The sequence below is a fragment of the Aquarana catesbeiana genome, linkage group LG01, assembly GCF_042186555.1.
Source record: "Aquarana catesbeiana isolate 2022-GZ linkage group LG01, ASM4218655v1, whole genome shotgun sequence".
In the NCBI taxonomy this organism is placed as follows: Eukaryota; Metazoa; Chordata; class Amphibia; order Anura; family Ranidae; genus Aquarana; species Aquarana catesbeiana.
The window spans coordinates 472,022,886-472,042,526 of record NC_133324.1 but is presented as its reverse complement, the minus strand read 5'-3'; the positions used below and the strand labels follow the sequence as shown (position 1 = coordinate 472,042,526).

Genomic DNA, 19,641 nt, shown 5'->3' with positions numbered 1-19,641 from the left:
CATTCCCCCCAACCCCCATTGCCTCCCGCTACTGTCAATCACAGCCAGTGAGCCAATAAGGAGATGGGGGGCGGGGCAAGCCACACTCCATGTGTGAATGAACACACAGAACAGCTGCTTGCTAGGGGGGCACTTGGCAAGAGGGAGGGGCCAGGATTGGGGCTGTCTGGTGCACAGAGCCGGTAAGTATGACATGTTTGTTATTTTAGGCCAAAATGATGTCATACATCCCAGGAGTCTTCATGGGATTTTTTTTCTTTTTACTTTCATCTGGATGAGAGAAGAGCTTTCTTAGCTAAGCACACCCTCCTGCCAGCATGCATGAGCTAAGGACAGATGGATTCCAGGCAGTAAATGCTACATTAATTTTCTGGATAATACTAGAAATGCTAGGGGGTGTTTTTCAAAGTGATTTCTGAATAAAATAAAACATAGAGACATGGGTGGATGAGTGAGTTTGCTGTGAATATTAAAAATTAATTAAACAGAGATTTCAGCTTGTGGTGCTCAGATACAGTTTATCTCCGCTTTTAAATTGGGAGAGGGAAGGGTAACACTAAATGCCAATCTGGCTGCAATGCTCCATGTACCGTGGAACATGGTGACAGTAGGAGAGAGCAGAGTGAGCACATATGATGACTTATTAGTGCGATGTGACCATAATATTGCTTACCTCTAACAAAGAAAGTGCTGTCCCCTCCTGATTGTGCTATATAGTAGGAGTATATGTAAAAATTGGCTGGACATGATTGCATATACCAACTGTGTGTTTAGATGTTTGCCTGGAGTTTAGCCCTAAATCAGGAGTGAATTCTTTAACACAAAGATAGCAACAGAGAACTGTACTTTGCAATCTCTCCCTTTCTTCCTATTATGGAGCTTTGGGTGCACTTCCTCTTACAATAGTTTATCAAATAGATCATAAATAAAAACTTAATGCTGGGACTAGAGAAATGAGTTTAAAACATAAATGGCATGTGTCTTCTGTAAATTATTGCCATGCATTATAATTGGCTACAAAAAACGTTCCTGTAATTTAAGCACAGAAGGTGAATGACAGTAAATATTTCCTTATCGTTGTTATTTTCAGCTGTCATATATTACATTTTGCAGGTTTTTAAAGGGATAGGAGATTTATCAGTTGGAACTGAAGAAAATAATTTAGGCAGAAATGCAGTGATACATTGTCAAAACCATTGCAGGTTAGGCCACTGGTCATATTTGTAGTAGAGTTGAAAGCTCTTGTATGGGAAATATGTTGTATGTACTTACATTACAAATCCAAACCTTCTATCAAGTAATTGTATTTTATCATCGAATCGCGTCCTATTAATGCGTCTCTCCAGAAAGGAAAGTGCCAGTATTATTAGAACCTTTAAAAAGGAAAACATGATTTGGCTTTCACATAATACATTTAGAAGCAACCAATATTTTTTTAAAGAAATTAAGAGGATACACCAGCGCTATGGAGATGTGCTAAATTTTGCCGCAATTTGCATTTTGCTTTTGTGTTTTTTTTTCTTACATTCACTGTATATAGCCGGTTGCTAAGAAGTGGGCCAAGAAGCCTGCCACCACGTCCTTAACAACCGATGAGTCATCAGCTGTCATGTAATGTCAGCTGAATGTAAAAAAAAGAATTGCTGGCAAAAAAAAGTGTGAAAAAATACAGTGTGGGGTCCCCTCTCAGGTATATACCAGGCCCTTCCTGTCTGGTATGGATTTTGAGGGGACACCCCCACGCCAAAATGTAAAAAAAAAAATGGCATGGGCACCCCCAAAAATCCCTACCAGACCCTATGCAGCCCAGCAGATCAGGAAAGGGTGGGAACAAGCGACCTGAACCATACCAGGCCGCATGCCCTCAAACATGGGGCATGTTGATGGGGACAAGGGCCTCTTCCCACAGCCCTAGCCAGTGGTTGTGGGGGTTTTTCGGGCGGGGGGCTTATCAGAACCCTGACACCCCCTTTAAGAAGGGGTCCCCCAGATCCCAGTACCCCCCCGTGTGAATGAGCATGGGGTACATTGTACCCCTACCCATTCATCACAAAAGTAGTGTAGCGTGATAAAAGACAAGACAATTTTTGACACGTCCTTTATTAAAGATGTCTTTTTCCCCTGTCTTCTTCTTCCTCCGATCTTCTTCTTCTTTCTCCAGTCTTCTTCGTCCGGTGTTCTTCTTCCTTCCTCCAATCTGTCCGCTTCGATGTCGGACATTTCTTATATAACTATGGGGTGGCTGACGTCATCCAGAAAACCCGCCATCTTGTGACGTCACCGCCCGGGGCTTGATGGATCTGTGATGTCAAAGGGGGTGGGTTCTCTGGATGACGCCATCCGATGGCCACACTTCATAGTTATATAAGAAATGTGCGACATCGGAGCGGACAGATCGGCGGGACGCAGCATCAAAAGAGGGTAGTTTTTTCATTTTTAGCGAGTTGGCGGTGGAGGAAGAAGAAGACCGGAGAAAGAAGAAGAAGATCGGAGGAAGAAGCGGGGGAAGAAAAAGACATTTTTAATAAATAACTTGTAAAAAACTTACCCCATACTCATTCACATAGGGGGAGCTGGGATCAGGGGATTCTGATAAGCCCCCTGCCTGCAAAACCCCACAACCACTGGCCAGGGTTGTGGGGAAGAGGCCCTTGTCCCCATCAACATGGGGACAAGGGGCTTTTAGATGGGAGCCCCCCTGCCCCAAAGCACTTCCCCATGTTGAGGGCATGTGGCCCGGTATGGTTCGGGGGGGCGCTCACTGGTCCCCTCCCTTTCCTGACCTGCCAGGCTCCATGCTCGGATAAGAATCTGGTATGGATTTTGGGGGGCCCCACGTCATTTAAAAAAAATATTTTGACGTGGGTGTGACCCTTCCAAATCCATACCAGACCGAAGAGTCTGGTATGGTTTTTGGGGGGGGGGCCCGCGCCGATTTTTTCATGAATTTTTTTAGCTGGAAAGCTTGATGACAGCTGATGAATCAATGGTTGTTAAGGATGCTGTGGCCGGCTTCCCAGCCTGATCCTTAGCAACCAGCAACCAGTGAATGTAAAGTCAAAATAAAGAAACAAAAAAAAAACACAAATCGCAAAACGCAAATCTAGGCAAAATCATAGAAAAATCGTGGTAAAAACACAGTGCTTGCATTTTGGATGTGGGTTAATTGAAGTCCATTACATACAAAATGATGCATGCTGTGGGAAATAAAGTCCCTGACCCTTTGCAAAAACGCAGAGGCTCAAAAATGCTTCATGTGAACATGTTCCATAGGAACCCATGTTAAAATATAATGTCCTGCAATTCTGCAAAAAGCATGAAAAAACACATTGGTGTGAATGGAGCATAATTCTATCTTTTCTTTAATATCTGTCTATGCTCAAAGATTACGATGGGGTTGCTGTCACATTGAGAACAAATGCTTAGTTTACTCTGTTGTTCTTTGTATCATGCCAAAAGCTAAATGAAAAGCAGATTCAAAAAACATGCTTGTGAGCATATTTTCTCACCTACGTCAGCCATACATAGATTGGTATATCTACTTCTGTACAACCACAGTACCCATACATGGATCAAAATTTGGGCTGCCCCTGCTGAACAGGCCGAATTTTGATCTATGTATGGGCTCTGTGGTTGTACAGAAGTCAATATACCGACCGTCTTCTGTACAATCGCCCTGTCTGGGTTCTCCTGCTCAATCAGTACTGCAGGCTATAAACTGGTTAAATAAATAAAAAAAGACACGCTCAACTATGGGCTGCTTTAGTTTTGCATTTATATATTCCAATAGGGTTCTCAGGTCCCCAGATAAACTGTAAATTATTTTTCTCTTTTCAATGAGAGGTGGTTTTGATGCAGTCTTCTTTCTTTTTCTAAACGTAAATGGCTCTGTTCTTCGTAACAAATAACGATTGCTGAGACCACCTAATAAGCTATATATTGAGTAACCACTAAAATATTGGATGCAAAATTACTTTATCCTGTTAATGTAGTATAATTCTTAATTTTTACAACCTCAAATACTCACTGATGGGATAATAGAATAATGCAAAAATAAATCCATATCGATTCGAGGGTTACAGGTGCCATTTTCCAGGATATTTCTGTGAAAACAGTTGTAATATTATTGTATTATTATGTTATCAGTCATCTTTAGATTACAAATATAACACCGTCATAGCAAACATTTATTCAAGCGATATAATAGACAGACAAGGACACAGAGTGTGCTGTAAATCAGGGGAGATATGGGCATGCTCAGTGACTTCATTCTAAAGAACAAAATGGATTACAACAATACTAAGCAAGTAAGGAGATATCTACAAGCAATGTTCATTAGGGCTTTTTATGCTGATTTACATGGGACAAAGTTGTGGGGGGAGAGTTTACAACCACTCTAAAGATCTGCATTTAAAGGTGGGAAAAAAATGATGCTTTCAGGAATTGTCAGTTCTGTGGGTCTAATTAGTTTGTTAATGAGAGTCCTTGGAAAACATAGTCAAACGTGTTTAACCTGATGCAAATGCTCAAATATTCACTCATTCCAAAAATGGTGCTTTGAAGGGGATCCCTTTAGCGCACAACACATTGGGGTTTATTTACTAAAAACAAATAGACTGTGCACTTTGCAAAGTGCAGTTGCTCCAAAGCTTAGTAAGTTAGGTGAAGATTCACTTTACAAAGAATACCCAATCACATACAAGCAAAATAAAAAAAAAACAGCCTTTTTGATTGCACATGAGTGGATGAATGGAAGTCATCAGAGCTTTTGCTTAATTACTAAGCTTTGGAGCAATTGCACTTTGCAAAGTGCACAGTCTAGTTACCATTAGTAAATCAACCCCACTGGATCTTGAATCTTGGATCTTGAAGAAGGACTAAAGCAATAGAAGATCACGCCAGGTTCCACTCTTGTTAGCTAACTCAGTGGGCACGAGATCATCAAAAGAGGACAACTGAACAGTACAAATGTTGTCTGGTCTGACAATATGCTGCAACATACAGATGATAGGATCAGAACCAGAGACGTGGAGTCACAGGAGGCAGGTGAGGCAGAGCCCGCAGAGACCCAAAATTTGGGGGGTAGGTAGCCTAAGTCCTACCCCACCACTCGTGGCCCCTATGACCTATGGTTCCGGAGATACGGGGATCCTTGCGCATGCCAATATAAGTCGTTGCGCACATCGCACATGGCATTACAGCGGGAGAGAGCGTCGTGTCAACATTGGAAGAAGAGGGAAGAAGATGACGGAGAAGACCGGGCCACCGCTAGCAAAAGAGCGGCAAAAGAGCAGAAGATAGCGGAGGAACCCGGCAGAAGAACTGGAGAGCGGGAGAAGATCCGGGCACCTGGAGAAGAGGCCGGAGAGCGGGAGAAGAACTGGACACCTGGAGAAGAAGCCAGAGAGAGCGGAGAAGTCGGAAGAGACCCTCGAAATCAGAAGAAGACCCCTGGAGCTGCCTAATAAATTACTTTAAAAACCTGTCTAGTGTTTTTTTATTGACACTTTTTTCCCCAGGTGAATGAGTAGGGGTACAATGTACCCCTACTCATTCACATAGGGTGGAGGCCTGGGATCTGGGGGCCCCCTTATTAAAGGGGGCTTCCGGATTCCGATAAGCCCTCCACCTGCAGACCCCGAAAACCAAAAGCCAGGGTTGTCAGGAAGAGGCCCTTGTCCTCATCAACATGGGGACAAGGTGCTTTGGGGTGGGGGGGCCGCAGGGCGCCCTCCTGCCCCAAAGCGCCCACCCCTCATGTTGAGGGCATGCGGCCTGGTACGGTTCGGGAAGGGGGGGGCGCTCGCTCATCCCCACCCCCTTTCCTGACCGGCCGGGCTGCATGCTCGGATAAGGGTCTGGTATGGACTTTGGGGGGGACACCCACACCGTTTTTTCGGTGTAGGGGGTTCCCCTTAAAATCCATACCAAACCTAAGGGCCTGGTATGCTCCTGGAGGGTAACCCATGCTGTTTTTTTATTTAAAATTTGGCGTGGAGTTCCCCCTCATGATTCATACCAAACACCTGTCGGCAATGCTTGTCGCTCATCGCGAAAGGAAAAAACACATTTTTCCTTTCCCAATGAGCGAGCCAGCTCAGCGCTGGCTCCCGCGACGGGGCTTGCAGGTGTCAAATCTCGCCAATAAGAGCGGTGAGATTGACACAATATCGCGGTCACCTACTGTACAAACACGCATGCTCAGAACCAATGCAAAAGATCAGACAACAATACAGAAGTTGACCAAAGGGTGGTGGTAAAGAGCTGAAAAATAACGTGATTTGGTGAAAGTTGGCTGAAAAAGTCCTGCCGTGTGTATGCTTAATTAGTTCACGGCCAACGCCCTTTGTACAAAAATCCACAGGAAAGTTTGTACAAAGTCCTATCGTGTGTATGATGCTTAAGAGTTACCCACAATTCCAAGTCTTTCTCACACAGTTAAGAGGGAGAATGAGAATCTTCTGCTGCTGAAAAGGTACAAGCTAAATCATATATTATTATGCTATATGTTATAACATAATAATTTATCATTTATCTATTTACTGTGAAATTACTGGTTTGAGTTATAACTTCAAACTTCAGTAATTTCTCCGTTAAGCCACCTACAGTTTTTGAAAACATAGTAAATTACCTTAAAAACAATATATAATAATTATTTGTACATTACTTACTTATGGTAATTAACCCCTTGCCACCCAGGCCAATTCTGACACTTCTCTCCTACATGTAAAAATCATAATTTTTTTGCTAGAAAATTACTCAGAACCCCCAAACATTATATATATTGTTTTAGCAGACACCCTAGGGAATAAAATGGCCGTTGTTGCTATTTTTTATGTTACAAGGTATTTGCGCATCAATTTTTCAAACGCGTTTTTTTGCGGAAAAAAACTTTCATGAATATAAAAAAAAACACTAAAGATAACCCAATTGTTTTGTATAATGTGAAAGATGATGTTACACTGAGTAAATAGATACCTAACATGTCACGCTTTAAAATTGCGCACACTCGTAGAATGGCGCCAAACTTCAGTACTTATAAATCTCCATAGGTGATGCTTTACATTTTTTTGCAGATTACATGTTTAGAAGTTACAGAGGAGGTCTAGTGCTAGAATTATTGCTCTCGCTCTAACGGTTGCGGCGTATGTAACCTGTGTGTATCTGGCTCTGATACTAGCCAGTGCCTCACCAGCCACTCACCTCACCGCACGTCCCTGCTCAGAACATGACATATACTGCATGAATCCTTGGATCCATTCAGTCTATAAGCTGTTCAGCCTGATGCGGTAACATACAGATAGTAGGATCAGAATGTGACATATGTGTCATAAAATAAACTACGTTGTAACTACAGATAGTAACTACAGATAATATAGCTGAATTCTTGCACTTTAACTGCCTTCTTGTACAAATATTGTTAGGCTATCAATGTCAGTTATGATTATTCGTGTTCTCTATTGTTTATCTATGTTAAGTAAACATTTATTTTTCTGGTACATACAATTTCATGGACTAACACACTGAGCAGCCATTCTCAACCAGGGTTCCTCCAAAGGATTCTATAGGGTTGCACCAATACTGATATTGGTGCAGATACTAAACATTTGCACGAGTAATTGTATCGGCTGCTCCGATACCTAAAACAATACCTTTTTCGTGCAGTGAGATTTGAGCCCATACAACATGGACTTAAATCACATTGAAAATCTGTGGAATGACTTGAAGACTAGTCCAAAAATGGTCCCCATCAAATTTAACTGAACTTGAGCAGTTCTGAAAAGAAAAGTGGCAAATATTGCAGTCTAGATGTGCAAAGTTAGTAGAGACATATCCCAACAGGCTGTAATTAAAGTAAAAGATGGTTCAACAAAATTCTGACACAGGGGGCAATCCCCAACTCATTGATTCTGTTTTTTTTTTTTTTTTACCTTGTCAAAAGAAGTTTATTGAGTATACAATGTTATAAAGATACATAAAGATACATAAAGTAAGTTTACAAGGATCTATAAAGTAAGCTCATTGTTTTACAGTAGGGTTTATATAGGTAAATATCATTCAAATATTAAACATTGGGTTCACGTAAACCTAAATTAAAGATATATATCATTTCCTTAGTTACTTTTGTAGGTATTTAAATGATTTATACCTACTATACATATTGTTTACAAGTAGAGTGTATATAGGTCAAATAAATTCTGATAATGAGCTTTAATCGTAAGGTGGAGAAAAGGAAAGAGAAAGAAGAAAAAGGGTTGAAAGGTAGAGGTATGGTCCACAAGGTTGTCCCGCTCATCAGTTTATTATTCTTTTTAGTTCTCTTTGAAGCCTTAGAATGGGTGTCTCTGTAAGTCATTAAAATCCGTTACCATGGCAACAGGACAGAGTCATTGAAATTTGACAGGAACTGTTGTTTTATCTAAGGATGCCAAAGTTTTTCAAATTTTGGAATTTGATTTTGATCGATGGCTACCATCTTAGCATGGGACATTGTATTATTCATTCTGTGAATTGTTTCTGCTAGTACCAATGTAGGAGATTTCCATGCCTTGGCCACTGTTTGTTTTGCAGCCGTTATTAGTTGGATCATAAGTTTGAATTGAGAGAGTGTTAACCATTCCGGTTTTAGATTAAGTAAAGTTAAATATGGATCTGGTTGTATTATTTTTTTAAATATTTTAGATGCAATCACGAAGACTTCCTTCCAGAAGGTTTGGATTACTGGGCACGTCCACCATATGTGTAAATATGTGCCTATTTCTGGGCATCCTCGAAAACAAAGATTTGAGGTATTAGGTGAATATTTTGCCACTCTAGCGGGTACAAGGTACCAGCGAGTTAGGACTTTATAATTTGTCTCCAGTGCTAAGATGTTGGGTGAAGATGACTTAGATGTGAGCCATATATTAGACCAGTCCGTATCTTCTAAAGTTCGTCCCAGGTCCTCCTCCCACCTCTGAACGTAAGAGGGTCTATTAAGATTTGCTACTCCATATAATTGATTATAAAGTAATGAAATTGTACCTTTAGCAAATGGATCTTTTGTACAGATTGATTCAAAAATGGATAATTGGGATAATGGTGTATCCCCCTTTAGGAATGGTGTATAGAAATTTTTGATTTGGAGATATCTAAAAATCTCAGAGTTTGGTAGATCATATTTTTCTCTAAGCGATGGGAATGAAAGGAAAGATTTAGATGCTATGAAGTCATTTAGTGTCTGAATGCCTGATGTTGTCCAAGCTTTAAAAGAATTTGGGTAGATCCATGCCGGATAAAAGGCTGGATTTCTGATAAAAGAAAGGAGAGGATTGTGTGGAGATTGTAACTGATATTTGGTTTTTAGTTTATCCCAGAGAGATAAGAAGTGTTTAGTTATGGGATTATGAATTTTAAAGCGGTCTTTAGGATCAAGCCATAATAAATTTGATATTAATAGAGGGTCATTTTCTGAAGCCTCTATAAATACCCATAATGGGATTTCCTGTTTTGCATGGTATTTGGACAGACTGGCCAAATGTGCTGCTCTGTAGTAGTTAGTAAAATTAGGGTATCCCAGCCCTCCTTTATTTTTGGGAAGATGTAGTGTGTGTATAGGTATACGTGGTTTAGAAGAGCCCCATATAAACGAAGTTGCTCTTTTTTGTACTATTCTCAAAAAATAGGAAGGAATTGGAATAGGGAGGACTCTGAATAGATAAAGCAATTTGGGTAGAATAGTCATTTTGATTGCATTAATCTTCCCTATCCAGGATAAAGGAAGTTGTGACCATTGTTTTATTAGATTTGTGATCTGTCTTAATACAGGAGGGTAATTGGTTGAGAATAAGTCAGAATGAGATGCTGTTAAATGAATTCCAAGATATGGGATTGATTTTTCTGCCCATGTGAATGGGAGTGCAGCCCTAGCCGGGATCAATTCCATGTTTGTGAGTGAAATATTAAGCACTAGGCATTTCTTAGGATTAATCATAAGGCCGGATAGGGCTGCAAATCCATCAAGAGCTGGTATTAAGTTAGGACCAGAGACCTGTGGTGATGATAGAAAAAGTAATATATCGTCTGCAAATATACATAATTTGTGTGTAATACCTCCTACTTCATTGCCAGTTATAGTTTGGTTTGTTCTGATGTATTGGGCCATGGGTTCGAGTATAAGGGCAAATAATAAGGGAGATAATGGGCAACCCTGTCGGGTACCTCTTTCGATATTAAAGGCTTCAGATTTGTATCCAGCATATTTTATATAGGCTTTGGGTTTATTATATAATGCTTTGATCCATGTTAAAAAGTGGGGTCCAAAACCCCATTTTTGTAATGAATATTGCATATATTGCCAGGATACTGTGTCAAATGCCCTCTTAATATCGAGAGATAGAAAACATAAAGGGATTTTCCGTTTTTTAGCAATATGTGCCAATAACACTGCCCTGCGTATATTATCGCCTGCCTGTCTATTTGGCATGAAGCCTACTTGATCTCTATGTATTAATTTTCCTATAATGCTATTGAGGCGTTTTGCTATTATTTTTGCTAATAATTTAATATCGAGGTTTAACAGAGAGATAGGCCGATAATTCACACAGGAAGTATCATCAGAAAGGGGTTTTGGGATCATACAAACAATTGCCATTAGTGTTTCTTGCCGAAAAGAATGTCCATCTAGAAGTTTGTTAAAAGTTTCAGTGAGAATGGGAGAGAGTATTTCTGAGAATGTTTTATAGTATAAAGCCGAGTAGCCGTCTGGGCCTGGTCTTTTGTTAAGTTTTAGGTCTTTTATGGCGTTAGCAACTTCATCTATAGTTATAGGCTCATCCAAACTGCTTTTTTGATTCTGAGATAACTCAGGTAAGGTTATTTTTGAGAAGAAGGATTCAGCTTCTGTAGGATTAAATTCATTGTTTGTCTTGTATAAAGTTGCGAGATGTGAGTGAAATTTATGGACTATTTTAACTGGATTACAAGTGTAAACATTTTTTGATAATTTCAAACGTATTGGTTTGAAAGATTTGTTAATTGAATTTAATGCCCGAGCCAAATATGTACCTGGTTTGTTTGTATTCATGTAGGAATTGTGTTTGGAGCGTTTGAGGGATTTATCAACTGACTCAGTGAGAAATAGATCGTATTCCAATCTAGATTTTTCCAGATGAGATTTTGTACTCTGAGATGGATTATCTTGAAATGATATGTAGGCTGCATTAAAATTGAGTTCTAGTTTTTTTGCTAGATTTTTGCGTTCCCGTTTAAATAGTGCCATTTGTCTTTGTATTGTACCACGCAAGACAGGCTTATGAGCCTCCCACAGTGTTATTGGGGAGATGTCTGTTGTATTATTAATTGATATGTATTCCTTTAAAGCTTGTTCAATGGCCATCTGATGTAGTGGGTGTTTGAGCATTATGTCCGGTAAGTACCACGTTGGGTCATGCGCTTTTGGTATGGCTGAGGTTATAGTAGTGTATACTGCATTATGGTCAGACCACGGAATCGGAATTATATCTGATGCAATAATTTCTGGTATCATTCCTATTGTTAGAAAAATATGATCTATTCTGGTGAAGGTTTGATGAGGGTGCGAGAAATAAGTGAATTTCTTTTTCATTGGGTTACTTTTTTCTCCATGAATCTACCAGATTGTATTTGGAAAGAAGTTGAGAAAAAGGTAATCTAGAGGTTATTTTGGATGGTGTAATAGGTGATTTATCTAGAAATGGGAGGAGGACCTGGTTCGAATCCCCACACATTATCACTGTTCCTATTTTGTGTGTATTAATCACTTGTAATATATGTGAGAGGAATGGTGTAGGTTGTTTGTTAGGAGCGTAGTAGGAAATCACTGTGATTGCTGTATCCATTATATAACCCATGAGTATCAGGTATCTACCTTCTGGGTCTTTAATTTCTGATGATAAGGTGAATGGTGTGGATCGGTGAAATGCAATTAGAGTTCCCCTTTGCTTGGTACAGGCAGAAGCCGTGTAAATTTGTTGATAAAAAGGAGAAATATATTTTGGAGTAGAATCTTTGGTGAAGTGTGTTTCTTGGAGGCATACTATGTGAGCCTTCTTGTTATGGAAAGTACGGAAGGCTTTGGTCCTTTTTTGAGGGACATTTATTCCCTGAACATTCAGGGAAAGTATATTCAGTGGTGCCATGGCAATAGTTTTGACTTACTTTTTATTATGCAGAGCTGACTGCGCAGATCAACCTGTGTGGACTGAAGAGATGAATAGATAGAAAAGAAACCAGTGAATTCTGGAGTAAAGAGTAAACAAAAAACATATGAGATTAGATGATACATTGTATAAATTATTTTTTGCAAGTAATCACAATTTACCCGTGAAAGAGAATAAATATCTCTCTCAGGGGAATAAGTGCCTTCATCACACTCCCACATAATATGGTTGGGAGAATGAGGAGGGCTAATGGGGGTACACGGATCTTCCGCTTACAGGAGAGAAATGCTATGTCAAAAGACATCAAAATGATGTTTCATTAATTGGAGTGCAGAATATAGTTTTTGTTGAAATTATTTATTCCAGGGTGGTTGTATATGGTTAGTCTTGCCCTAGGCTAAATAATTCAGTTAGAAAGGTACTGTTAATAACTTTGGTATTGATGAAGATAGTTTGAATTATTTTGGGATTTTAACCCTTTTAGAGTAAACAATTACATATTTTATTCATATGCAACTGTTTAGATATGTTAACTCATAAAATTGAGGTTGTATTGCTTCAGATTAGAATAAACAAAAACATAATTCTAGGAACTAGTTAGGTAATAATATATTTGTTTTAAGAAAAGAAAGAAAAAGCTTCCATTACTTCTGGATTATTGAACATATTTGTCCTAAAAAGTAATAAATCTATTGTTATTACCTGATAATATATAACTGAACAAGAATTTCCTTATTTCACTTATATATTCTAAGGCTATATGAATCAGAAGCAATAAGAAATATAACTGGAATGTAACATGATCCCACACAGTGTGTGACTATCAGAATGCAGTTACATTCAGTTATAAATATAGGTTTTTTATAGAGAACCATCTCTTAGTATAATAAATGAAGAGATATCAGGAATTAGGATGTCAGTCCATTGAATCTTCTTGGTTCATGGATGATGTGGCATAACGGCCTCTTTTGTGAGAATGATGATTCCCATTTTGTTCTGAAATTTTCTGGGTGCTGCCTGAAGGTGAAGATGACGCCATTCTTCTGCGTGTGGGAGTGTTGCTGCTTGTGGGTTCTGTCAGATTTAATTTTAAAAGGGTTTGTTGTAGTTCATCTGCTGATCTGCTTCTGTAAATTGTACCTTGGTAGTTAAATCTGACTGAAAAGGGGAAGCCCCATTGATACATAATGTTGTGGCGTTGCAGTTCCATTAGTTGGGGTTTCATGGATCGTCTTTTAGTAATAGTAAGTTGGGATAGGTCAGCAAAAATTTGATAATTGTGTCCTTGAAAATTAAGTTCCTTTTTCTCTCTTGCAGCAATTAGTATTTGTTCTTTCGTTCTGTAATAATGAAATTTTGTGATTATATCACGTGGGGGTCCATCTTTCTTTTTGGCTGTGAGGGCTCTGTGTACTCTGTCCAGTTCTAAACGTTCAATAGGGATATCTGGCTTTAGTTCTTGTAATAGAGCAGTAATAGTAGATTGCAGGTCTGTCACAGTTTCAGGTATTCCCCTTATGCGCAAGTTTGAACGTCTGACTCTATTTTCGTAATCTTCGAGCTTAGTTTGAAGTATTAAATTCTCTTTTTTTAATTGTTCCAATTCTGTTATATTTTCTTGGGTTGTAATTTCAATTTCATCCATTTTTATTTCTAAGGCTGCGGTGCGGTTTCCCAGCTCTCTTATTTCTTTGGTTAGGCTTTTTGTTATTTGGTCTGAGGTTTGTTTTAAAGCCTTATGAAGCATCTTTTCAAATTGTAATAATATTACTGGGGATACTGAGGAGGCTTGTGGAGAAGTTTGTGAGAGGATTTGTTCTGTATCTGACTCAAATGGAGAGTCTTGCTGTGACATTTTCTGTCTGTGAGAGCGCCCCGATGCTGTATCTTGTGAGGTGACTGGAGCTGCTTCAGCTGCAGTGAGTGCCTGTGAGCTCTTTGTGAGGTGATTTTTATTTCTGCCACGGTTTCCTCCCAGTACCATATTTCCTGCCCAAACTTTCACAGTTTGTTCCCTGGGGCAAAAATGTTCAAATGGATACCTTTTGAGCCTGCAGGCTCCGCTTTGTCCTTCTCTTCTCTCCTCAGCGGTGTGGAGCTCTAACAATGCATGTCTGCTCTGCTAGGCTCCGCCTCCTGCCCCTTTTTTTTTTTATTTAACGTTGGTGTTATATTTTTCACTTGGATATTATAAATTGCATTATAAATTGAGTAAATACAGCTGGACAAAACAAAGACTGTGTCTGTCTTCATTTCAGGCTGCAAAGCAACAAAATTAGACGTTTTAAAGGGGGGTGATACTGTTCTATGCCAACTGTATAACCTCTCTGCAACAGAGCATAATCAGGTCTCTAGTCCTTCCAGACGGGGCTAGGCTGTGTGATAGAGATTTTTAAAACTCAGGACTGGATGAACAGAAATATAAATACTTTGATATGTAAACCATCTTTCTTATATGTATTTGATGAGCGCATTTAGCTGTTTACCTGGAATTCAGCTCTAAAGAGTTAGCCTACCCAAACCAAAAGTGAGATTTTGGTATTGGTGGAGGCTTTTACGCCAAATCTTTCACATACTTTTAACAGTGAGGTCTCACTACCACAATGCCCAACCCTGTTTGCATCTACCTGGGAGTTTTTAAAGTTCCTGCATTGCCCATGTAATGAAAAAATAAATAAAAAAATTGACAGGCTGAGTGTTAACCCATAAAAATGGCCGCAGCAGGTAAACAGATCTAGAATTCAACAAATTGTCAGGTAGTTTAACTCTTTAGCATCTATCAAATTCTGAAACATAAGTTTTGGGAGAACCTTTTCTTGCCTTTTCCAATGCTATGGGTGGTTTATTATACCTATACTATAATATTTTTGTTATTTTCTAATATATAGAGAATTATAGCAAACATTTTCAGTGGGATAGTACAATTACTCTCTTTCTGTGGCTGTTTGGATAAACTCAGCCACAGTAGTGTATTGCTTTCTATAGGTTGCCTGATTCAGTGAGGTTGCTTTATAAGGTTACATAGTCAGATTGAAAAGAGACAACAGAAGTCAATTGAGTTCAACCAACAGAAAAAAAACTAATAAATAGACAATTTCCATATACAGAATCCTATACCCACACTTGATCAAGAGGAAAACAAAAAAACCCTTATGAAGCATGGTCCAGTTCGTTCCTGGCCCGCTAAGGCAATCAGATATTCCCTGGATTAACAATCTTCAGTATAATTATTTAATGTTTATATTCAGTTATATTTTGTACATTTAGGAAAGAATTCAGCTTGTTTTTTTTTTAATCAACTTAGCTGGTTTTACTAAAGAAGTAGGTAGTAACTGGTTCAAAATATCCTAAAGTGGAACTTTTGTCAGAAAATGAAGTCCTGCTAGATCACCTTAGGCTGGCCCCTTTTGTAGATGTATATGTAAAACAGTAAAAATAAGTGCTTATACTGTTTAAAATCTGGTAATGCACTGTCTCACCCTGCTCTGCACATGCTCAGTTGCTCTCTATTTTCAGGCACCGTGCTACATATCAGAGCCACTAGAGGCTGATCTGCTGACAGCCTAAAAATTTACTGGTGCTCAGGGGCTCTGGGCAATTTATAGCACTCACTAATTTTGGTAGCATAATTATTAAGGTTGAATTCCTTCCTAAAGAACATTATTGTTTATCAAGTTGTTATGAATAAAGTTCCAGTTTAAGGGTTCAAGACAAAACCGGAGAAAATTCCCACCCTAACTCACCAACCAGTCTGCTTACCAACCGAATTAACCTGTTTTACAATATGCGTTAAAACAGGGATTTAGTTAGCACACATTTTCAAACACACGCGTAAGCTGCAGTGCCCCATTCACGGCACCCTGTATTACCTGCAGTCCTAACCCTTGTAAGTTTATTAGAGTCTTCAACAGTGGGAGCATATGCATTCTAATGAATAGATAGGGGGAGGTGTGCCTGGAGGTAGCCCAGTCCTCCTTAAAGGCACAGGGGCACACTGGACACCCAGCACAAAGCACAATGGGAGCAAAGGTGTCCAGTGTGTCCCCTCACCAATATTTACACCAGTAACAAACAAAATGGCCCCTGCCCCCATCTATAACTGGCCTTCACAGCAAGGAGCACATGGAAGGGCAATGCATGCAAGACAAAACCAGAGAAAATTCCCAGCTCAACTCACCAACCAGTCTTCTTACCAACCGAAAAAAACAGTATGCATTAAAACAGGGGTTTAGTTAGCACACATTTGCAAGCTGCAGGGCCCCTTCACGGCACCCTGTATTACCTGCACTCCTAACCCTTGTAAATTTATGAGAGTCTCCAACAGTGGGAGCACATGCATTCTAATGGATGGATGGGGGCAGGTGGGGCCTGGAGGTAGCCCAGTCCTCCTTAACCACTTCCATACAGGGCATTTTCACCCCCTTCCTGCCCAAGCCAATTTTCAGCTTTTAGCGCTGTCACACTTTGAATAACAATTGCGCGGTCATACTACACTGTACCCAAATTAAATTTTTATCATTTTTTCCCCACTAATAGAGCTTTCTTTTGGTGGTATTTGATCACCCCTGCGGTTTTTATTTCTTGCGCTATAAACAAAACAAGAGTGACAAGTTTGAAAAAAACACAATTTTTTTACTTTTTGCTATAATAAATATCCAATTTTTTTAAACAAATGTTTTCCTCAGTTTAGGCCGATACGTATTCTTCTACATATTTTTGGTAAAAAATATCGCATTAAGCATATATTTATTGGTTTGCGCAAAAGTTATAGCTTCTACAAAATAAGGGGATAGATTTATAGCATTTTTATTATTATTTTTTTTTACTAGTAATGGCGGCGATCTGCAATTTTTATCGTGACTGCGATATTGCGGCGGACACATCGGACAATTTTGACACATTTTTGGGACCATTCACATTTATACAGCGATCCGTGCTATAAAAATGCATTGATTACTGTGTAAATGTGACTGGCAATGAAGGGGTTAACCAGGAGGGGGCGCTGTAGGGTTAAATGTGTTCCTAAGGAGTGATTCTAACTGTGGGGGGAGGGGATTCACAAGGGGAGGAGACCGATCATTGTTCCTCTGTACAAGGAACACACCATCGGTCTCCTCCCATCTGGTCCTGCTTGGTTACCAGGCAATCGCGGGTGCCCGGCGGACATCGCGGCCGCCAGGCACGCGCGCTGGGACCCGAGTGACGCGGGGATCCTGGAAGGCAGCGCCATCATATGACGGTGGCCCAGGATAACAGCTGCACCGTCCCGCCGTCATATGACGGTGGGCGGGCAGCAAGTGGTTAAAGGCACAGGGGAACACTGGACACCCAGCACATAGCACAATGACAGCAAAGGTGTACAGTGTGTCCCCTCATCAATATTTACACCAGTAACAAACAAAATGAACCCTGCCCCCATCTATAACTGCCCTCATCTATGACTGGTCTTCACAGCAAGGAACACATGGAAGGGCAACACCTGTAAGACAAAACCAGAGCAAATTCCCAGCTCATTCAGCTTTATTCTAGTGAAAACTGAACATAAAAGTACAACTAAAAAAACTTTTTTTCCATTTTGGATAGAATAATAGAGGGCTATAACCCCTGTCAGTTTTTTTTAGCATCTGTGCCCCATTGGTGAGATTTCCCTCCATCTCCTGTCCCAAAGCCACCACAGCTACAACGAGTGAGAGCAAATCACTCCCCACTGAAAGATTTCTCCTATATTCCTGTTCTGGTGACAACGCAACGCATTTGGGATTTTCTTTTACTTTTTCAGTGATAATGGTCAAAAAGACAAATAGAGAATGTGATTATCCCTAACAGGGACACAGACAGCAATAGAACCTGATAGGTGTCCTAGAACCTGCAGTGCCCAGGAAGTTCTGAAAAAGGCCCCTTTCACACCAGAACCACCATTTTTCTGGCAGACCCCATCGGACCACCCATTCTTCTCTATGGGGCGAAGCATGTCAGCTGACATGGGCACGCTGTAACCCGCTGGCATCCGATCCGATCTGCTAAAATAGATGGATTGGGATACATTCGGCATCTGTCTGACGGATCGGATGACAATCGGATAGAAACGGGCATGCAGTCTGTTTCCATCTGACCACCCCATAGAGAGCAGTGGGCTGTGCAGAGCGGACACGGACCTGTCATCTGCCGGCTCAGCGGGGATCAGCGGAGAAACTAGATGTCCTGGGAGTTCCTGGTTTCTAATTGACAGCCCCATAAATACTCCAATGAAATGTTTGACAAAAAAAAGGAAAGTGGACCTTTTAGGTACATAAACCTACAAATATACTCTGTGGTGATAAGGTTACTTGAAAAATTAAGAAACAGAAAAAAATGTAAATGTTAATTTATATTACATATATTATTTTAAACGTAATATAAACATTGTATTGGCTCTTTCAATGTGAACTTTCATGAAATGCAGAATTAATAAATGATGATGAACATGGTGCTTTGCCCATTTTATTCCTCTTAGAAATACAGAAGTACAGAAAGCTTGAACTTTATACTACTGGCTACACTAATTGCTCTACCTATCATTATTATTATTATTATTATACAGGATTTATATAGCGCCAACAGTTTACACAGCTCTTTACAACATTAGGGCAGACAGTACAAGTACAATACAATTCAATACAGGAGGAATCAGAGGGCCCTGCTCGTTAGAGCTTACAATCTATCATGACTTTTCCTGTTATAGGCTGTCATTTATTTGATAATTTCTACCAAAGGCAATTAGTGAATAAACTTGGTGTAGTTTACTACTTCAAATTCATATGTCTATCATTACTGCTTATTATTATTATTATTATTAATGCATAAAATACAATGAATACATATAATTATAAAAAAAAAAACCTGAGCATAAATGATTATACGGTATATAGTACATTGGAGTGTTATTCATGTGTGAAAAGAATTACCTTTCATTACTGAAGTCCATCGTTTTATGTTATATATGCGGAGCTGTAATGGAGGACAGTTCCATGCATGGGGAATGGCCGAAGATGTTCACTTCCCTTTGCTGAAAATGATGAAAATAGTCATTCTGAGGTCATTTTCATTCTAGTCTGTGGCACAGTGGAGCAAGGTATCGGTGTCTCTGAAAGTTAATAACAACAAGGATTAACTTTTTTTTTTTTGCCGCTCTTGTTGACACATAATGTGAAAGTAAACATACAGTTAAATATTTACCAGACTATGAGATCAGAATTTCCCCACTCTTTTCCTCTTTGTCAGTGCAGTCGATATTAGCTTTAGAAGAACATGGTGTGGGAATGTGTAACAATTGCATCAAAGTAAATTCCAGTTTTTAGGATATGGGGCTCATTTACACTTGCAGCCACCATTGCTGCCCCTCTGAATAGTGATCTGCATTGAACCACTTTTGACAGGCATCTCTGAGGCACTTTTTTAACCCTTTAAAGTCCACAGCACCACA

The 19,641-nt window shown here is 39.7% G+C and overlaps 1 protein-coding gene across 1 annotated transcript in view; it reads right to left on the bottom strand.

Moving 5' to 3' along the window:
* Positions 1-19,321, bottom strand: part of LOC141101990 (stimulated by retinoic acid gene 6 protein-like) — a 132,056-nt gene extending 112,735 nt beyond the window's left edge. The window contains exons 1-3 of the mRNA XM_073591235.1: positions 19,124-19,321; positions 4,028-4,103; positions 1,273-1,373 (exon numbers count right to left, since the gene is read on the bottom strand). Coding sequence (XP_073447336.1) covers positions 1,273-1,373; positions 4,028-4,103; positions 19,124-19,143 — 197 coding nt within the window. The 5' untranslated portion in view covers positions 19,144-19,321. The remainder of the gene's footprint in view (positions 1-1,272; positions 1,374-4,027; positions 4,104-19,123) is intronic.
* Positions 19,322-19,641: the final 320 nt, after the last annotated feature.